Source organism: Cupressus sempervirens, chromosome 8, assembly GCF_028749045.1.
Source record: "Cupressus sempervirens isolate cs-2001-9-10 chromosome 8, ASM2874904v1, whole genome shotgun sequence".
In the NCBI taxonomy this organism is placed as follows: Eukaryota; Viridiplantae; Streptophyta; class Pinopsida; order Cupressales; family Cupressaceae; genus Cupressus; species Cupressus sempervirens.
Genome location: NC_143125.1, coordinates 629,146,410 through 629,162,315, shown reverse-complemented (window position 1 = coordinate 629,162,315; position 15,906 = coordinate 629,146,410). Strand labels below are relative to the sequence as shown.

The 15,906-nt window shown below is 33.4% G+C and overlaps 1 protein-coding gene across 1 annotated transcript; it reads right to left on the bottom strand.

Moving 5' to 3' along the window:
- Positions 1–1,649: 1,649 nt before the first annotated feature.
- Positions 1,650–3,767, bottom strand: LOC149544011 (uncharacterized). The gene is made up of 4 exons (XM_089795870.1): positions 3,523–3,767; positions 2,518–3,378; positions 2,031–2,127; positions 1,650–1,892 (listed from the first exon to the last, which is right to left on the bottom strand). The coding sequence occupies exons 1-4, from the start codon at positions 3,765–3,767 to the stop codon at positions 1,650–1,652; spliced, it is 1,446 nt and encodes a 481-aa protein (XP_089651996.1).
- Between the last annotated feature and the right edge of the window lie 12,139 nt (positions 3,768–15,906).

Sequence of the window (15,906 nt, the reverse complement as noted above, 5' to 3'; positions counted from 1 at the left end):
CATCTTTATGGATGCCTTCAACTTGTAGTCACCAAATGAGACAAAGCCTATAATGGAACAATTGTTAGATATTTTTGACTAGGTGACAAGTGAAGAATAGGAGACAAATGTGAAACTCGTGGAATGGTCTGAAAGGAAGTTTCAAGGAAAAGTAAACAAGAAAATATCCAGTGGCATAGCACTTCAACAAGTTGAATTGACCAACAAGATTGAAAAGGTCAAAATTGTACTTGAGAATATCTTCTCATTGTACAAGTTGTGTGATTTTTCCAATTTCGCACAAGAGATAGGCCAAAGAATACTGAGCTTGGAGAGAAATCTAAAGATTTCTAGCATGTAACTACTAAAAGATCCAGCTCAAAGTGAGAAGCATTTTGCCCAATTTCTTCACACCCAAAAGGAGTTAGCTACACTCACAAGTGAAGGGGGCAATATAAAGGCCAAATTAATGCAGATTTAATCTTCTATAACCCCACATTTGGAAGTACTCCATAAAGAGCAAGTCTATGCTAAAATTATTTTAAAGAAAGATCCTAATCTTTCTACATTAGATGGACTTGTACATCTTGTTACAGAGACTGCCATCCAACATAAGTCACTAGAAATTGGTTTGGAGAATTGGAATGTAGCTCTTAAGATGATAATGGAGGTCAACAGTACATTTTTGGTGAAATATGGTATTACTCCTTAGCACCCTTTGACATAAGTGTCAAAAAGGGGGAAAAATTAAATAAAGGGGGAGATATAATAAGGGAGATATAACAAAGGGAGAGAATACTAAGTATTTTAGTGATTACATTCCTTCATTCATTCTTTTGGAGAATAAAGGGGAAAGATTGTAGATAGCCAAAAAGGGGAGATAAGAGATAAGACATAGTGTGGGGGAGATACAATGTTTTGGGAATTGTATGGAAGGCACCATAGGTACAAAGTACAGAAATAGGGAAAAGGCAAAGAGTATTAGATACATTAGCACAAGAATTTTAGTTACAAGAATGAAATGGCACAATCAACTCAAGGGGAGTTATAAGAATTTTAAGGTATATTGTTCCTTACAAAATTTTGAACAATTTTTTGAAATTTTGTATATATGCTGAACAAATTGAATAATGTACTCATAAGGTTAGATAAATAATGCTTAGTTAAGTGTTTTTGACACTCATGTCAAAGGGGGAAATTGTTGGTCTCAGAATTGTTTTGACAATTTCCTACATTTTCCTAACACCAGGATGTGCTGAGTAGGGTGCTTTATGAGCTTCAGACATAACCAAATTTCATAACTCTCCAACTTTAGGAACATAAATACTACCTTTGTAGATCAACAATCCCTCTGTGCTGATGGAGTAACCCTCAAATCTGCCTTCTAGCATGCTGCCACTATCTATAATAGCCTTGGCATCTAAAAACCAAGGATCAACAATTAGGTTTCGCAATATTTTCTCCTTCAAGTCCACTGTGAGAGTTAAAGAAGAGAGCTCGTGACGTCTTCTGCTAAGAGCATCAGCCACCTTATTCTCTTTACCTTGCACATATTTAACTTCAAAATTATATTCACACAAAAATTCCATCCATCTGCATTGTCGTGCATTCAGATTTGGCTGTCTAAAAATATATTGAAGACTTCTGTGATCAGTATGCAACTCAAAATACTATCCAAGGAGAAAATGTCGCCATTTGGTCAACGCATGCATTACTACAGCAAGTTCCAAATCATGAGTAGGATAGCTTATCTCATGATCCTTGAGTTTCCTGGATTCATACGCAATCACCCTACCCTCTTGCATTAAAATTGCTCCTAATCCATCTAAAGAAGCATCAATGCAAACCACAAATTCTTTACAAGGATCAGGTACAGCCAACACAGGTGCGCTAGTCAAGCGTCCTTTAAGATGCTAAAAAGCTTCTTCACACTTATCTGACCAGATAAATTTATTACCTCTTTTCTGAAGAGAAGTGATAGGATGTGCTATTTTTGAGAAATTGGCCACAACCCTTCGGTAATAACTAGCTAAACCCATAAAACTTCTCACTTTAGACACGTTTGTAGGTGTTGGCCACTCTACAATAGCTCTAATCTTAGCTAGATCCACAGCTATACCATCTCCTGTAATAATGTGTCCAAGGTAACTAATTTTTGATTTGAAAAAGTCACATTTTTTAGGATTAGCTTATAGCTTATTCCTTTGGAGACACTCAAAAACTTGTTTCAAATGTTGTTCATGCTCCTCTAAGGAGTTAGAATAAATCAGAATGTCATCCAGAAAGACAACTACAAACTTATCGAGGAAGGTTCTAAACACTCTCTACATCAGACTCATAAATACTGATGGCGCATTCATTAAACCAAAAGGTACAACAGTGAATTCGTGATGCCCATACCTAGTTCAAAATGCTATTTTATGGATATCGGCCTCTTGAATTTTAAGCTGATGGTACCCAGATTTAAGATCAATTTTAGAAAATATTTTAGAACCCTTCACTTGATCAAATAAGTCATCAATCCTAGGCAATGGATACCTATTCTTGATAATAACTTTATTCAATTGTCTGTAATCGATACACAGTCTAAGAGATCCATCTTTATTCTTAACGAAGATTATAGGTGCACCCCAAGGAGAGATACTTGGTCTAATCAGCCCCTTCTCAAGAAGTTCCTCAAGTTGAACCTTGAGTTCTACCAATTCTTGTGCTATCATGTGGTAAGGAGTTTTAGAAATAGGTTCAGTACCAGGCACAAGATCAATCCTAAAATCAATTTCTCTCTTGGGTGGAATACCCAAAATTTCTGTTACAAACACATCTGAAAATTCCTTTAACAAAGAATGATATGAATTGGTTTGATTTTCCAAAGGTTCAGAAAAATCATTAATAGAAATAGCAAATAGCTTGCAGCCTTTTCGTAAACACCTTTGAAGTTGTTTAGCAGATATAGTTCTAATAGAAAAAGGCCTCTTAATACCAAATATGAATTTACTTGCCCCAAAATCATCATTGCATTCAATAGTCTTTTCGCTGAAATCAATTACAGTATGGTGCTGATCCAACCAGTCCATTCCTAGAATTATATCATAGGTATCTAGAGGAATGACTCTGAGGTTTACTAAAGTGGTAAATGCCTTAAGGTGAATTACACAATCTACCACAATCAGCCCAAATTCTACCTTAGATCCCAAAGCTAACTCAACTTGCCATGCCATCTCAGCCTTTCTCACAGGAATATTACAATGTTTAACCAAATTGGCAGAAATGAAAGAATCAATGGCACCTGAGTCAAATAAAATGGAAATTTTCATACCTTGAAAAGTACCTTTAGCCTCGATCACCATGTTCTGATGTTCTTCTTGATTATGATCCACAGTAGCAAAAATATGGTGGTTCCTTCCAGAATCACCAACAGTAGCTTCAGAACTCAATGCTCTTGGTTTACCCTAATTATTGCCTTTAAGAGGACAATTCCACTGTAAATGACCCAACTGCCCATAATGCCAACATTCTACTCCTCTTTTGGTACTCTTATCCTACGAGGAGTTTTCTTGTGGTGTTGCAAAACTCTGTTTTACACTTTTAGCAGGCTTAATGGATTTAAGTAGTTCAGGAACCTCAAACCCCTTGTCTGATTTGGTAAACTTATTGAACTTCCTCTTTTGGGATTTACTACCATAGCCACTAGGTGTTGCCTTAGAATCATCCTTAAAGAATTTCTGACTTTTACTGCTGCTAGGAACAGGTGGGTTAACATCACTCTTGGTTGAAAAACCAGATTTCATTTCAACAAGCTTAGCCTAATCAGTAGCTTCCTTAATAGTTTTTGGTTTGAAAGTTCTCACTTCCTCACCAATCCTAGGATTTAAACCCCAGATAAAGTGTTGCACTAAAGGTTTATCACCATCATTCCAACCAGAATACTCCTTAAGCTGAAAGAATTTTCTTTCATACATTTCCACAATTGAATTCCCTTGAGAAATGTTAAAGAATTCCTCAGATCTGGTTTGCTGCCAATACTCAAACATGAACCTTTCCTGAAACCTTTCTATGAACAATTCCCAAGTGACTTGAGAAATATGAATTCCAAGGTGTTCTAGTTCCATCTCCCACCAAATAGATGCAAAAGACCTTAACTGCATTGCAGTCCAGTGTACTTTCACATTAGTGTGATACTCATGCAAAATAAAACATCTTTCGATGTTTAGAAGCCAAGATTTAGCTTCATTACCAGCTTCAGTTCCATTAAAATATCGACCTTTGAGCTTGGATATGTCCTTCAGCTAAGTCCTGATAATAGGATCTATAACCATGGCCTAATTGGCATTAGGAATCTGCAAATTCTGAACATTTGCTCCCCTACCAAGAATGTTATTCCTAGCTTCAATCCCATCCAACCATCCAAGAATCTGCTGAATAATTTCAGCTTGAAATCCCCCTTGCTCTTCATAATGAGGAATTTCATCATCAAGCATAACTTGACGAACTTGACCCCTATCTAGGCCATGAACTCTACCTAGGCCTCTACTGCAGCCTCTATGTCCACCTCTGCCTCTGCCTACTTCGGCATCAGCATTAGGGATACCTCGTCCCCATGCTCCTCATGTAACAGGAGGCATACTAAAATTTCTATAAAAGAGATTTAATTATAATCTCGTAGGAAGCATAGAAAAAAAACACTTAATTAAACCAATCGAGTCTCAAGTGTTTAAACCGGGCTCTGACACCAAATGTAATACCCTAACCATCTCAAACTAAAGAATAACCAAATAATAATAATCCAAACATACAAATTAGATTAGAACTCAAACAATTTTTTTTTAAACAATATCCATTACAATTTAATCCTACACAACAGGTTCAGTAATGTACTCATAATCAGCAATGATCATTTCCAAATTATTACATTAGAGTATATAGCATATCTATACTCTTATTAGAAATACAACAACTTTTAAAATACAATTAACTTAATCCTTGATTCAAAGTATTTAATAGTCATTTCTACTAAGTCCATAACCAACCCTATCTTGAACCTATAATCAAAAACAACAAATCCACAATACACCAAACAGGGCTTAAAACAAAAATAAAATCATTAAAACTTCCAGTAATCCTACACATTAGATTTTATGATAAAACTATAATCATAATAATCCTTTTAACAAAAATATTGAAAATATTAGTTTCTTTCCACAATCAATTATAAAGCAAATACATAATTTCTTCATGCAGATATGCAGAAATAAACTTCGTACAGAATATGACAAGGTAATGATCCAGTAGTCCATGGGTGTCAACATAAGAACCTACGTTTAGCCACTCGTAGAACTCAATATGCCAAGTGAAACCATAATATTCTTATCTTATTATATGATTTCCCAACCCATAAAATTTTAAATATTACCACTTGATTAAATAACTGTCATAAACTTTCCCATAAGGATCCAGACTAGTGTCGGAGGGCATCCGGTAACATAATTCTATCACCACAAGTTACTCACTTTATGGCATCCACCCAATCTAAAGGATCACACTTGCATAATCTAACATACACAAAATTCTAGATATACTAACTAGAAGAAAATCTTAGATTAATTTTCCAATTCCAACTAATACACTTATTTCATTTGCTTCAATATAACAATTGCACCAGCAAACAGAAATATCACTTGAAACCATTTTCAATCTTTCAAAGTACCAAATGAAACCATAATTGTTTCCACGCTTTAATTTTCCACTACATAACAGCTATATTCAAATTAAATAATAAGAAATCGACTTTACTAAGATTCACCATATTTACATTTCATTTATAAAAATAAAATAAAAATGTAATAATAAAATGATCCACACATATAATTTCATCAAATTATAAAATTAATCAATTTCCATTTCCAAAACCAATAATCACAATAATTTCTAGATTGTATACCTATGGTAAAACTAACAGTACAATTCATAAGGATATACTTACACAACAATAACTCTCATAAAATCACAATATAACTCAATTGTTTTCTTATAATGAAAACCTTGAAACAACCCACAATCGCATACAATGTAACAATTATGAGCCTATATCTTTAAGCCCTAAGTACACATTATTATTGATGAAAAAGAGCAGTCAAATAAAAATTCATGCAATCGTTTTGTTCCCTAATTTTCTGTCTAAATTCAACACCTAAACAAAATTTAAAACATTGCAAAACGTTAAATGACAACTGTTGACATTAAAATTTAAAAAAACAACCTCTATTTCAAGTTTATACCCTCGGTTCACAGTCGTGACCCGTAAAACATTGCAAATTCACGATTGAGATCTAATGTCACCACACTCTCATATTCATGGCCGAGTCACAACAGTAAACAAAATATTAAACATGAAACAAGGTATCCATAGAGCTCGGCTCATATAACAGCCGGTACCTTATGCTATCTCACAATCACACACATAAACTACAACCACAACATACACATAAAATCAAAATACCCATATACATCAATGTTACCAAAGTGATATCTCCATACCCACATTCGAATATGGGTATGTGCAGAGCTAAACATCGCATACAAAACCATACTCTACATTTATCCATGCTGGAGTGTAATTACTTACCATTTAAAACTAAAAAGAACTATATACACTTACACATTTCAAATTTTTGAATGCAATATAAGCAGAAATTACAAAGCATATATAATCTTACACCCGATGATGGGTTTACACTAAATTTAGCTATGAAAACCCCAAATCTTGCATACACCCAAAGTTGGGTAACGAATTTCAAAAACTGCATCTATTGATTAATCGATATTCAACATTACTCATTGAATATAATATAGATAAGAGAGTAGAGTTAGAGAAAAAGCCCCCTGCCTATTTATATGTGATAAGAAACACAAGCAAAGCTGTCTAGAGAGTCCTCTTCTCAAACCCGCAACCCCACGCTTCCAAATCCACAAAACTAAACACAGAATTACCAGGGAAACCTTCTTAATAATGGCAACTAAGAAAACCCACGAAACGACAACAGAACCATCAATAAAATGAAAACAAGAACCTCTAAAAAGCTGATAAGAAATGACATTCTCCATCATGGTCATCAAAATCCCCATGAAAAACACAGAGAAACCCACTCAATAGAGCGTCCAAATTTCCTAACTAAAAACCCACAATGGCAGTCTGAGCTCAAGCATCGTGAAGAAGAAAAAAAATCAATGCTCATAATAGCAAGCATAACCATAAAAATCTCATTCCTTAGCTTCTGCGACACTTGGAAACCATAGTACCAAATATGACTTGCAACACATTAACTACATTTGCATTGCCGCCTTTCACCAAAACCCAAAACCTTTGCAAAGTCCTTTGAAGTTAGGCATCGATAGCTTAAGCTTTGCATAAGTATAGGTTAAAACATAGTTAAGTATCATTCGATAGGTTAGTCTAGGTACTAACCCTTACTAACATAGTATTAGGTACTAACATTAATATTAATATTAATATTAATATTAATGTTGATATTAATATTAATATTAATATTAACATTAATCATAATTTAATATTAACATCATTGCTGACCATTAAGTATACTTACATGTATACATATATTTATAACTTGTATCAATATAAATACAAGTACACTAATATACAACAGTTACATATACATACATACATACATACATACATACATACATACATACATACATACATACATACATACATACATACATATATATATATATATATATATATATATATATATATATATATATATATATATATATATATATAATTATTTAATACTAATGCACTTATATTTATATACATATGTATATATTACAACAATGTTACAAATATACATATATATCTAAATATACTTAAAACTAGCAATGACAAATACATGGTACTGATAATATTTTAAAACCACCTTATACAGAAATCTAAAAATACAAATCAGACAGAAGTAAAACTGAAACCATACTAACATAGATTTTATAAAATTTGATTCCTGAATCCAGATTATTTCAGATAATAAGATTCTGAATATAAAACTGAAAGCATAAAAACATCTGTTTCTGAGAATCAGATTTTGAATAACCTCTGAATTCTCAAAGAGTTTACATAATAATACCAGAATTAAAGTAACTTAACAAGTACCAAACCATCCAGAAAAGTAAACTAATCACAGATTCCAAAGTGTTAGATATAGAACTGTCAGGGCCATGACAAATCTCACTACTTCTATTCTAGCCACTGGAGGATAGATCTCCTCATAATCTATTCCTTCTTGTTGTGAGTAACCTTTACATACAAGCCTTGCTTTATTCCTTACAACTTCACCTTGTTCATTCATCTTGTTCTTGAATACCCATTTAGTTCCTATCACATTCTTGTCTACTGGTTTGGGACTAATTCCCATGTCTCATTCTTTACAATCTTATCCAATTCCTCTTTCATAGCTTGTTTCCAATCATCATCTTTACATGCTTCATCTACATTCTTGGGTTCAACTTGAGATATCAAACATAGTTCTTCATTGACTCTACTTCTTGTCATCACACCTTTATCTTTGCTGAAGTGGGAGTTGTTATCTTGACTCTTGGCTCTATTGAAGGTTTCAAGCTTTATTCTTGCATTGGCTCTCCTTCATTCTGCAAATCATTATTATTCTCAAGAAATACCTCATCATTCCTTGGCTTAGTAACAACATCATCATCTAAATTGTAATAAACTATTCTTTCTTGTATCTTGAATTTCTCATCAATTTTTACATTTGCACTTTCCATGATAGTCTTAGTTCTCAGATTATAACATCTATAAGTGTTTCTTTTCAATGAATAACCAAGAAACATCCTTCATCACTTCTAGGATCAAACTTACCAATATCATCATCTCTTTTAATATAACACTTACTCCCAAAATTTATGAAATACTTAATTGTAGGTGAGTGACCAAACCACAGTTAATAAGGGGTCTTGTTTGTGTCTTTCCTGACTTGCACTCTATTCATAGTGTAAATTTTTGTATTCATAGCTTCTCTCCAAAACATCTTGCATACATCATTCTTAGCTAACATAGCTCTTGTAGCTTCTGCTACTAATTTGTTTCTTCTCTCTACTATACCATTTTTTTTAGGGGTTCTCAGAGCTGATAATTATCTTTTGATTCCATTTTCTTCACAAAACATGTTAAACTCATTTGAAGTAAATTCTACTCGTCTATCTAATCTTAAAAATTTAATCTTCATACCAGATTCATTCTCAACTCTATTCTTGAATATCTTGAAGTTATCAAATGCCTCAGATTTCTCTTTAAGAAATGCAACCCACATCATTCTAGAAAAGTCATCAACTAGAATCATAAAATACTGTTCACCATAGAATCATTTAGTCTTCGTAGGACCACTGAAATTTGTATATGCAATATCCAACTTTGTTGTAGTAGTAAAATTTTTGTAGGGAAAAGAAGTTTTGTTATAATTTGCCAACACACATTCCTTGTGAATTGTATTAGTAGGCTTTACAATCTTAGGCAAATCTCTAACTGCAAACATACTACTGGTCTTCACAATACTATCAAAGTTTATATGAAAAAATCTCTTATTCCATAACCAACTACTATCTACCTTTGCAACCAAACATGTCATTTCAGTAGGATTCAACTGAAATGCATTACCTCTAGATCTAGTTCTAATTCTAATTACCTTTCCATCTTTTTCTTTGATCATGCATGTCTTCTCTATGAATTGCAACTAATAACCTTTGTCCACTAGTTGCCCAACACTCAAAATATTGTGCTTTAAACCATCAAAAAATAATACATCCTTAGTGTTAGTTTTACCATCACAAGTTATAGATCTAATACCTTTAACTTGGCATGTTGCATTATTTCCAACTTTGACAATGTCTCCATCCCGACTTTTGAAGTCAACAAACTTGTTCATATCACTAGTCATATGATGTAAAAAACCACTGTCAATTATCCAATTAGATTTCTTCTCAACCTGTGACACCAATGCTACTTTTTCTGGACTTTCTTCTTTAATTTTAACAAATCCAATTTCATCATCACTAGCACTCACTGCTTGTTCATCAGAATCATTATCTTCATTTGTATACAAACACTCTCTATCTTTTCTAGGTTTGTAATTTCCTTTATACTTTTTCTCTCTTTTAGGACACTTAGATGCATAATGACCATATTCATCACAAGTCCAACATTTAAAGATTTTCTTACCTCCATTTTCTCTTCTTACTAGAAGGGTGACTCCTTCAATCTTTCTATCCTCCTCAGATGTGTTGCTGCTAGAAAAATCTCCTCTAGCACTTGTGCTCCTTGATAAACTAGGTCAAATATTCAAGGAACCAAAAGTTGTCTCTATTTTGGTCAATTCTCTGAACTGTCTAAGCTCATTCTCAACTGCTTCAAGTCTTCCAAGCAATGACTCCTTTATGAAATCTTTGGTACAAGATATCAACAACTATATAATCTAAACTACTAACTTAAATGGTGGTGTTAGAGTCTTTAATATCTTCCATATAACCTCACAATCTTCTTTGGTTCCTCCTTAAGATTTAATAGCTATAGTAATTTCTAATACCATGCCTACATATGTTCTTACAGATTCATCTTCCATCATTTTAGCCTTTTGAAATACAAAAATCCAACTTTGTAGCCTCAACTTCTTAGAATGTGCATCACCTTCAAAACTAGTTTCCAAAGCTTTCTAAATCAAATGTGAAGTAGCAAGTGATTTTACCTGATTCTATTCAATTTTAGGAAGTGTAGTCAATAGTGCTTCTCTAGATCCCATGTCACACATAAAAAGATCTCTTTCTGCCTCAATGCAAGTTTCCAAATCCTTTTCAGCAATGATTGTCTTTGCTGATTTTGTCAAGATCCAATATCCACCCATACACAACAAATGTGTCTTCATCTTTTCCTTCCATCTATCAAAATTTGTTCCATAGAACTTTGGACTATCTTTCCTGAACATGTTCACCATGGATCTTCCAAAGTTGTTAAACTTTATCTTCAAGGACTTAATGCTCTGATACCAATTGTTAGAAACAATAGTCCACCAAGATAACTATGGGGGGGGGGGGGGGGGGGGGAGAAGTGAATCAATTATCCAAAAATTAAAACATTTATCTTCTTTAAACAAACTTAACCATTCAACCAAAGTAAACAACAACCATAATAAAATGTACCTAGACAATTACACCAGATATGTTGATTAGGGAAACCCTTGGTGGGAATGATGCCCACAAGATGATGTACTAATATAAATATTCATTGTTAGAGGATGGACTCTATTAGGAGTCTATTACAATATTTAGTACATAGAGTCCATGTTAGGAGACTTTGAATCCTTGTTAGGAGTTGTGAAAAAATGTATGCAGGAAGAGCCCATTGCCTAAACATGAAATTTACTATTATGTTCTTTTTTCCTTTGTTTTTTCAACCAAACCAATCACTTTCAAACCTTGTAGACTAGGTCATGAACCTCAGATCCAAATATCAAACCTCAGATCACTTAGCAAAACCTTGGCAATGAAGTTTCCTTCACTTTCGCTTTGCTCTGCTCAACTTCACATTCTGCTCTTGTACTTCTTACAACATTACTTTTTCATATCATATTTGATAAAGGAAATTTTCCTTCCTTTATATCGAGTCCTCAAAATAATTCCCTGAGTCAGCTATTAGACCTATTCAATTAATCATTATAGGATGGTCACATTAATAACACGTTACACTTAGCAATAACATCAATCTTTCACCTTACAACTTGAATATCTTTTCGTACACATAATATTATGATGATAAAACTTAGCCATGTCATCACCAACATGTCTTCTTTAAATCATCAACCTCGATTCTTAGAATAACAATTCTACTAGCAAATATAAAAAGTTTACTAGAACATGCCTCTATAAACTCTATCTCAGAAAAGACATCACCAAAACTTACATAATTTCTTCTAGACTTATCATTTTTTATTTTGATGTTAACTAAATATGCTAGATACTCAGATGCATCTCCCATAACCTCATATAGTTAGAATACTTAACTAGTCATCCGTACCAACTTGATCTTTTCAATGTTCTTCTGTCAAATACCACAAAAAAATGCTATGTTGACATCAATGAAAAACTCAATCATGAATGTAACATATCATCAAAATATCATATAAACAATACTCCCCCATATGAATATCATCAACATTCATGCTTTCAAAAATCTCACAACAGGTGCTTCCTATATGGGGGAGTATTTGTGATGAGAAGAGTTGTCTAGGACTCTTGAAAACTAGTTTAGAATAGTGTCTTTGGACACTTGAGCTGATTGAAAAATTGGAGTAGATGATTGACATAATGAAGCCTTTTTCATTGATGTCAATGGGGGAGAGAAGAGTGCATGAAAACATCTCCTTAGTACTATGGGGTAGAAATTGCATAGAGAAACACCATGGATGGGGGATAAGATCTTCTAATGGGAAATAGATTGATTTATGGGGGAGAGAGTGAGATCTCCCATAAGAGAAAGTGTTATTGATGTCAATAAGGAGAAGTATTGAATGGGGGAGAAGTTGAGAGTTGTTTGGTGTGTAAAGAACTGATGCGAGTAGAAATAGATGTAGAACAAAGTAGTGTTCAAGAGGATTTCAGATTTGATTAATGAAGAGGATTTGAAAAGATGAGAACAGTAGCAACAACATAGTATTGTTTTGGTATTCATGGAACTTAGATTTTTTTTATGTATGTTTCCATCAATGCCAAAGAGGGAGATTGTTAGCATGAATGTTGATGGTATTCCTTTGGGGGAGTATCCTAAGAATTGGAAAATCATGTGGAGATTGGTAGCATGATTGACATATTGCATTCATGGTTGTTTTTATCATTGATGACAACATAGTATGGTTTCTATGGAGAATGGAAAACTACCAAATAGAGATCGAGGTTGTATAGACAATATATGAATGATAAAGTGAAGTGCAATTAAGGATGTATTATACACTCTTTCTTGATAACAAGGTTAAGTGTGCATCAAGTAAGTCAAAGATATGCAAAAGATGTGTGATTTACAAAGAGTAGTATACAAACAAAGTATCTAAGAAGTACTTTGTGATCAATGGATTGTTTCTCCTAAGAAAGACGGAATCATGATATGTGAAGTTATACAATGACATAAGATAGTTTGATGATGATGTTAGTGAGTGCACAAGGTTTGGAGTTGTACTTGTGAGAAGTTGTAAAGACTGTGAGCTGACAGTGTTGTGTAATTGTGAAATAATTAATTATCTTGATGTGGTGCTATTATAATTAATTGAGAAATCCTCAAGGCAGAATCAAGGAATTGTTTTGAGGACTTGGTATAAAGGAAGGTATTTTCCTTGATTGTAATTGTTGAATTAGGGATTGAAAAAAAGTGTGAAGAAGAGTAAAGTGCTTGGTAAATACGAGTAAGTGATACAAGGGATTATTGGATGCAAAGCTGGTGATCTAGTATCAAAATCAGAAAAAGAGTAGTTTGGTTGATAGGAAAAAGAAAGAGGAATTACAAGTATAGTTTATTTCTATTGTTTTGCAAGAAAGAATACAAAGATCATTTGGATAGTGGGTTGATTGGTCTTGCCCCTGAAGCTATTTGGACAGTGGGTCCATCTACCTTCTATAAGTCCTAATAGGGTTAGAATCTCCTAACAAGGATTCAAAGTCTCCTAACATGGACTGGTATGTACTGAATGTTTATAGTGACTTCTAACAAGGTCCATCCTCTAACAAGTAATATTTATATTAGTACATCATCTTGTGGGTATCGTCCTCACTGGTTTTTTCCCTCTGATCAAGTGTTTCCCTAGTTAACATATCTAGTGTTATTGTGTATGATTATCTTGTTATGGTTTCTAATGATATTTCTCATATGGTGAAGGATTAATAAACTTGATAATTGTTCTAATGGTTGGATAAGTGATTCACCCCCCCTCCCCTATTAGTTATATTGATGGACTTTACATTCTAACAAAGTGTAACTAATAATAGAGCATCAAACTCAAGTCAAGAAAGTATGACATCAAACTAAAATAGCAAGAGCATTTCATAGGAATGGCTAGCAATGAGAAAAATCTATTGCATACCCAAAAAGGTAATGAAGAGTAACAAATAAGAAGTACAACACTATTGGTAAGAAAAGTTAAAACTCTATCAGGTTGAAGCCTATGAGAGAAAAGTTACTATTGTAAATGCATTGATTACACAATTATCTATTTTCTTAGTGTTTGGATTATAAGTACATGCAAATGGTAATTCATTCAACACCTTGCTTTCTAATAAATTACTTAGTGTAAAAAGTAAAAATCTGAAATGACTTACTATGTGTGTTATTCAAAAAAAGCAAATTGAGCTATTTGTGGCCTAGAAGTTATAGTATAGAAAACACACTTTACATTGTATACATTGTGTAAAGAAATTTTCTTGAAGAAATGGCAGCCCTAGACAAGAATCTTCTTGTTGTGAGAATTAACAAGAGACAAGAGCCATAACTCAAATTCTATCTAGTAGATTCAAGTGCATGCGATGATACTCCAGCTCTTTCATCTCTACCATCGAGGGTAATATTGGCCAATGACATCACTACTTTTATTCATAACAAGATTGTGGTACTAGGAGTTTTGGAATTGAAAAGATGTATAGAAAATAAATATGTGTGGATGGAAAGTTGAAAAACTAATACAAGAACCTTGAAGCTCAAAGCCTCACACACATTGTGCATATGCCAAAAAAAATTGTTGATGAATGGGTTAGATTTGTATTGAGAAAAGTACATGATGGAGCACTATGGTTAAAAAATGGATGGACTAGTAAAAATTACATGAGAAATCATCAAAAGACTTATGGGTCTATCGACGCAAGGAAAATAATTCACATTAAGAGTTAGCAATATGACTGAGCTAAGAAAGATAATTGAGAGATCTTTGAACAAGAGGGATATGATGGTAGATAAGATGAAACATGTAGGAACAAGGTTCGTTGTAATGATAATTGGATACAAAATATATCAATCCAGTCACCCCAATAGCATGCCAGACACTACAATATAGACAACACATGAAATCACTACACGTGGAAAATCATATAATCTTTTAGGTATGGTTGTTAGTCAATTAAATGTAAATATGGAAAGGTTGAAGAAGGACAGGGAACAAGACTTAAAATTTGGTACTCTACTTGTATGCATGTTTTTCTATTTTAAGAAAATTTTCCCTGATATAAGAAATGTACAATGGAATGAAAATAGACCTATTACATATTAGATTAACCAATATTTTGAGCAGCGAGGTGATGAATTTAAGAAAATCATGTGGAGATATTTCAAAGAATTTTAACTGAAGTGCAAGTGCATTATAAGATCCTAGAGGAAGTAGTCAACATGTATAAGGATACTTTATGTTTTTTGTTGATACTAATAATTGTAGGATACAACTAGTGGAGCCATGAAATTCTTGGGTTCCATATTTGGATTATGATGTATCATAAGAAGATTGGTCAATTTGGCTAACCATATACTAAGTCTACCAAAGAACACTTTAGTTGAACGCTTTGGGACTTATGAGGAAGTTTTCAAAAGTAAATCTTTGAAGGCCCCAATAGAAAAGTAGAAGAAAAATACAAAGAGAACATCTAGAGATGCACAAAAGACATCGAGCACTCTATTGATATAGAAGGCCACACAAGCTACATTTGCACTTCAACTAGGCACACCGATAAAGAAAGGAAAAGGAAAAGAAATGTTAGAGTGGGGATGTCAGTGTACCAAAATATTGATCTATTAATTCCTAATACAACCACTCAACTTATAGTACACAAGACGTGGTTAAGCCCTTGTCACAAATCCCAAGGGGAGTGCTGAAAAAATTCCAA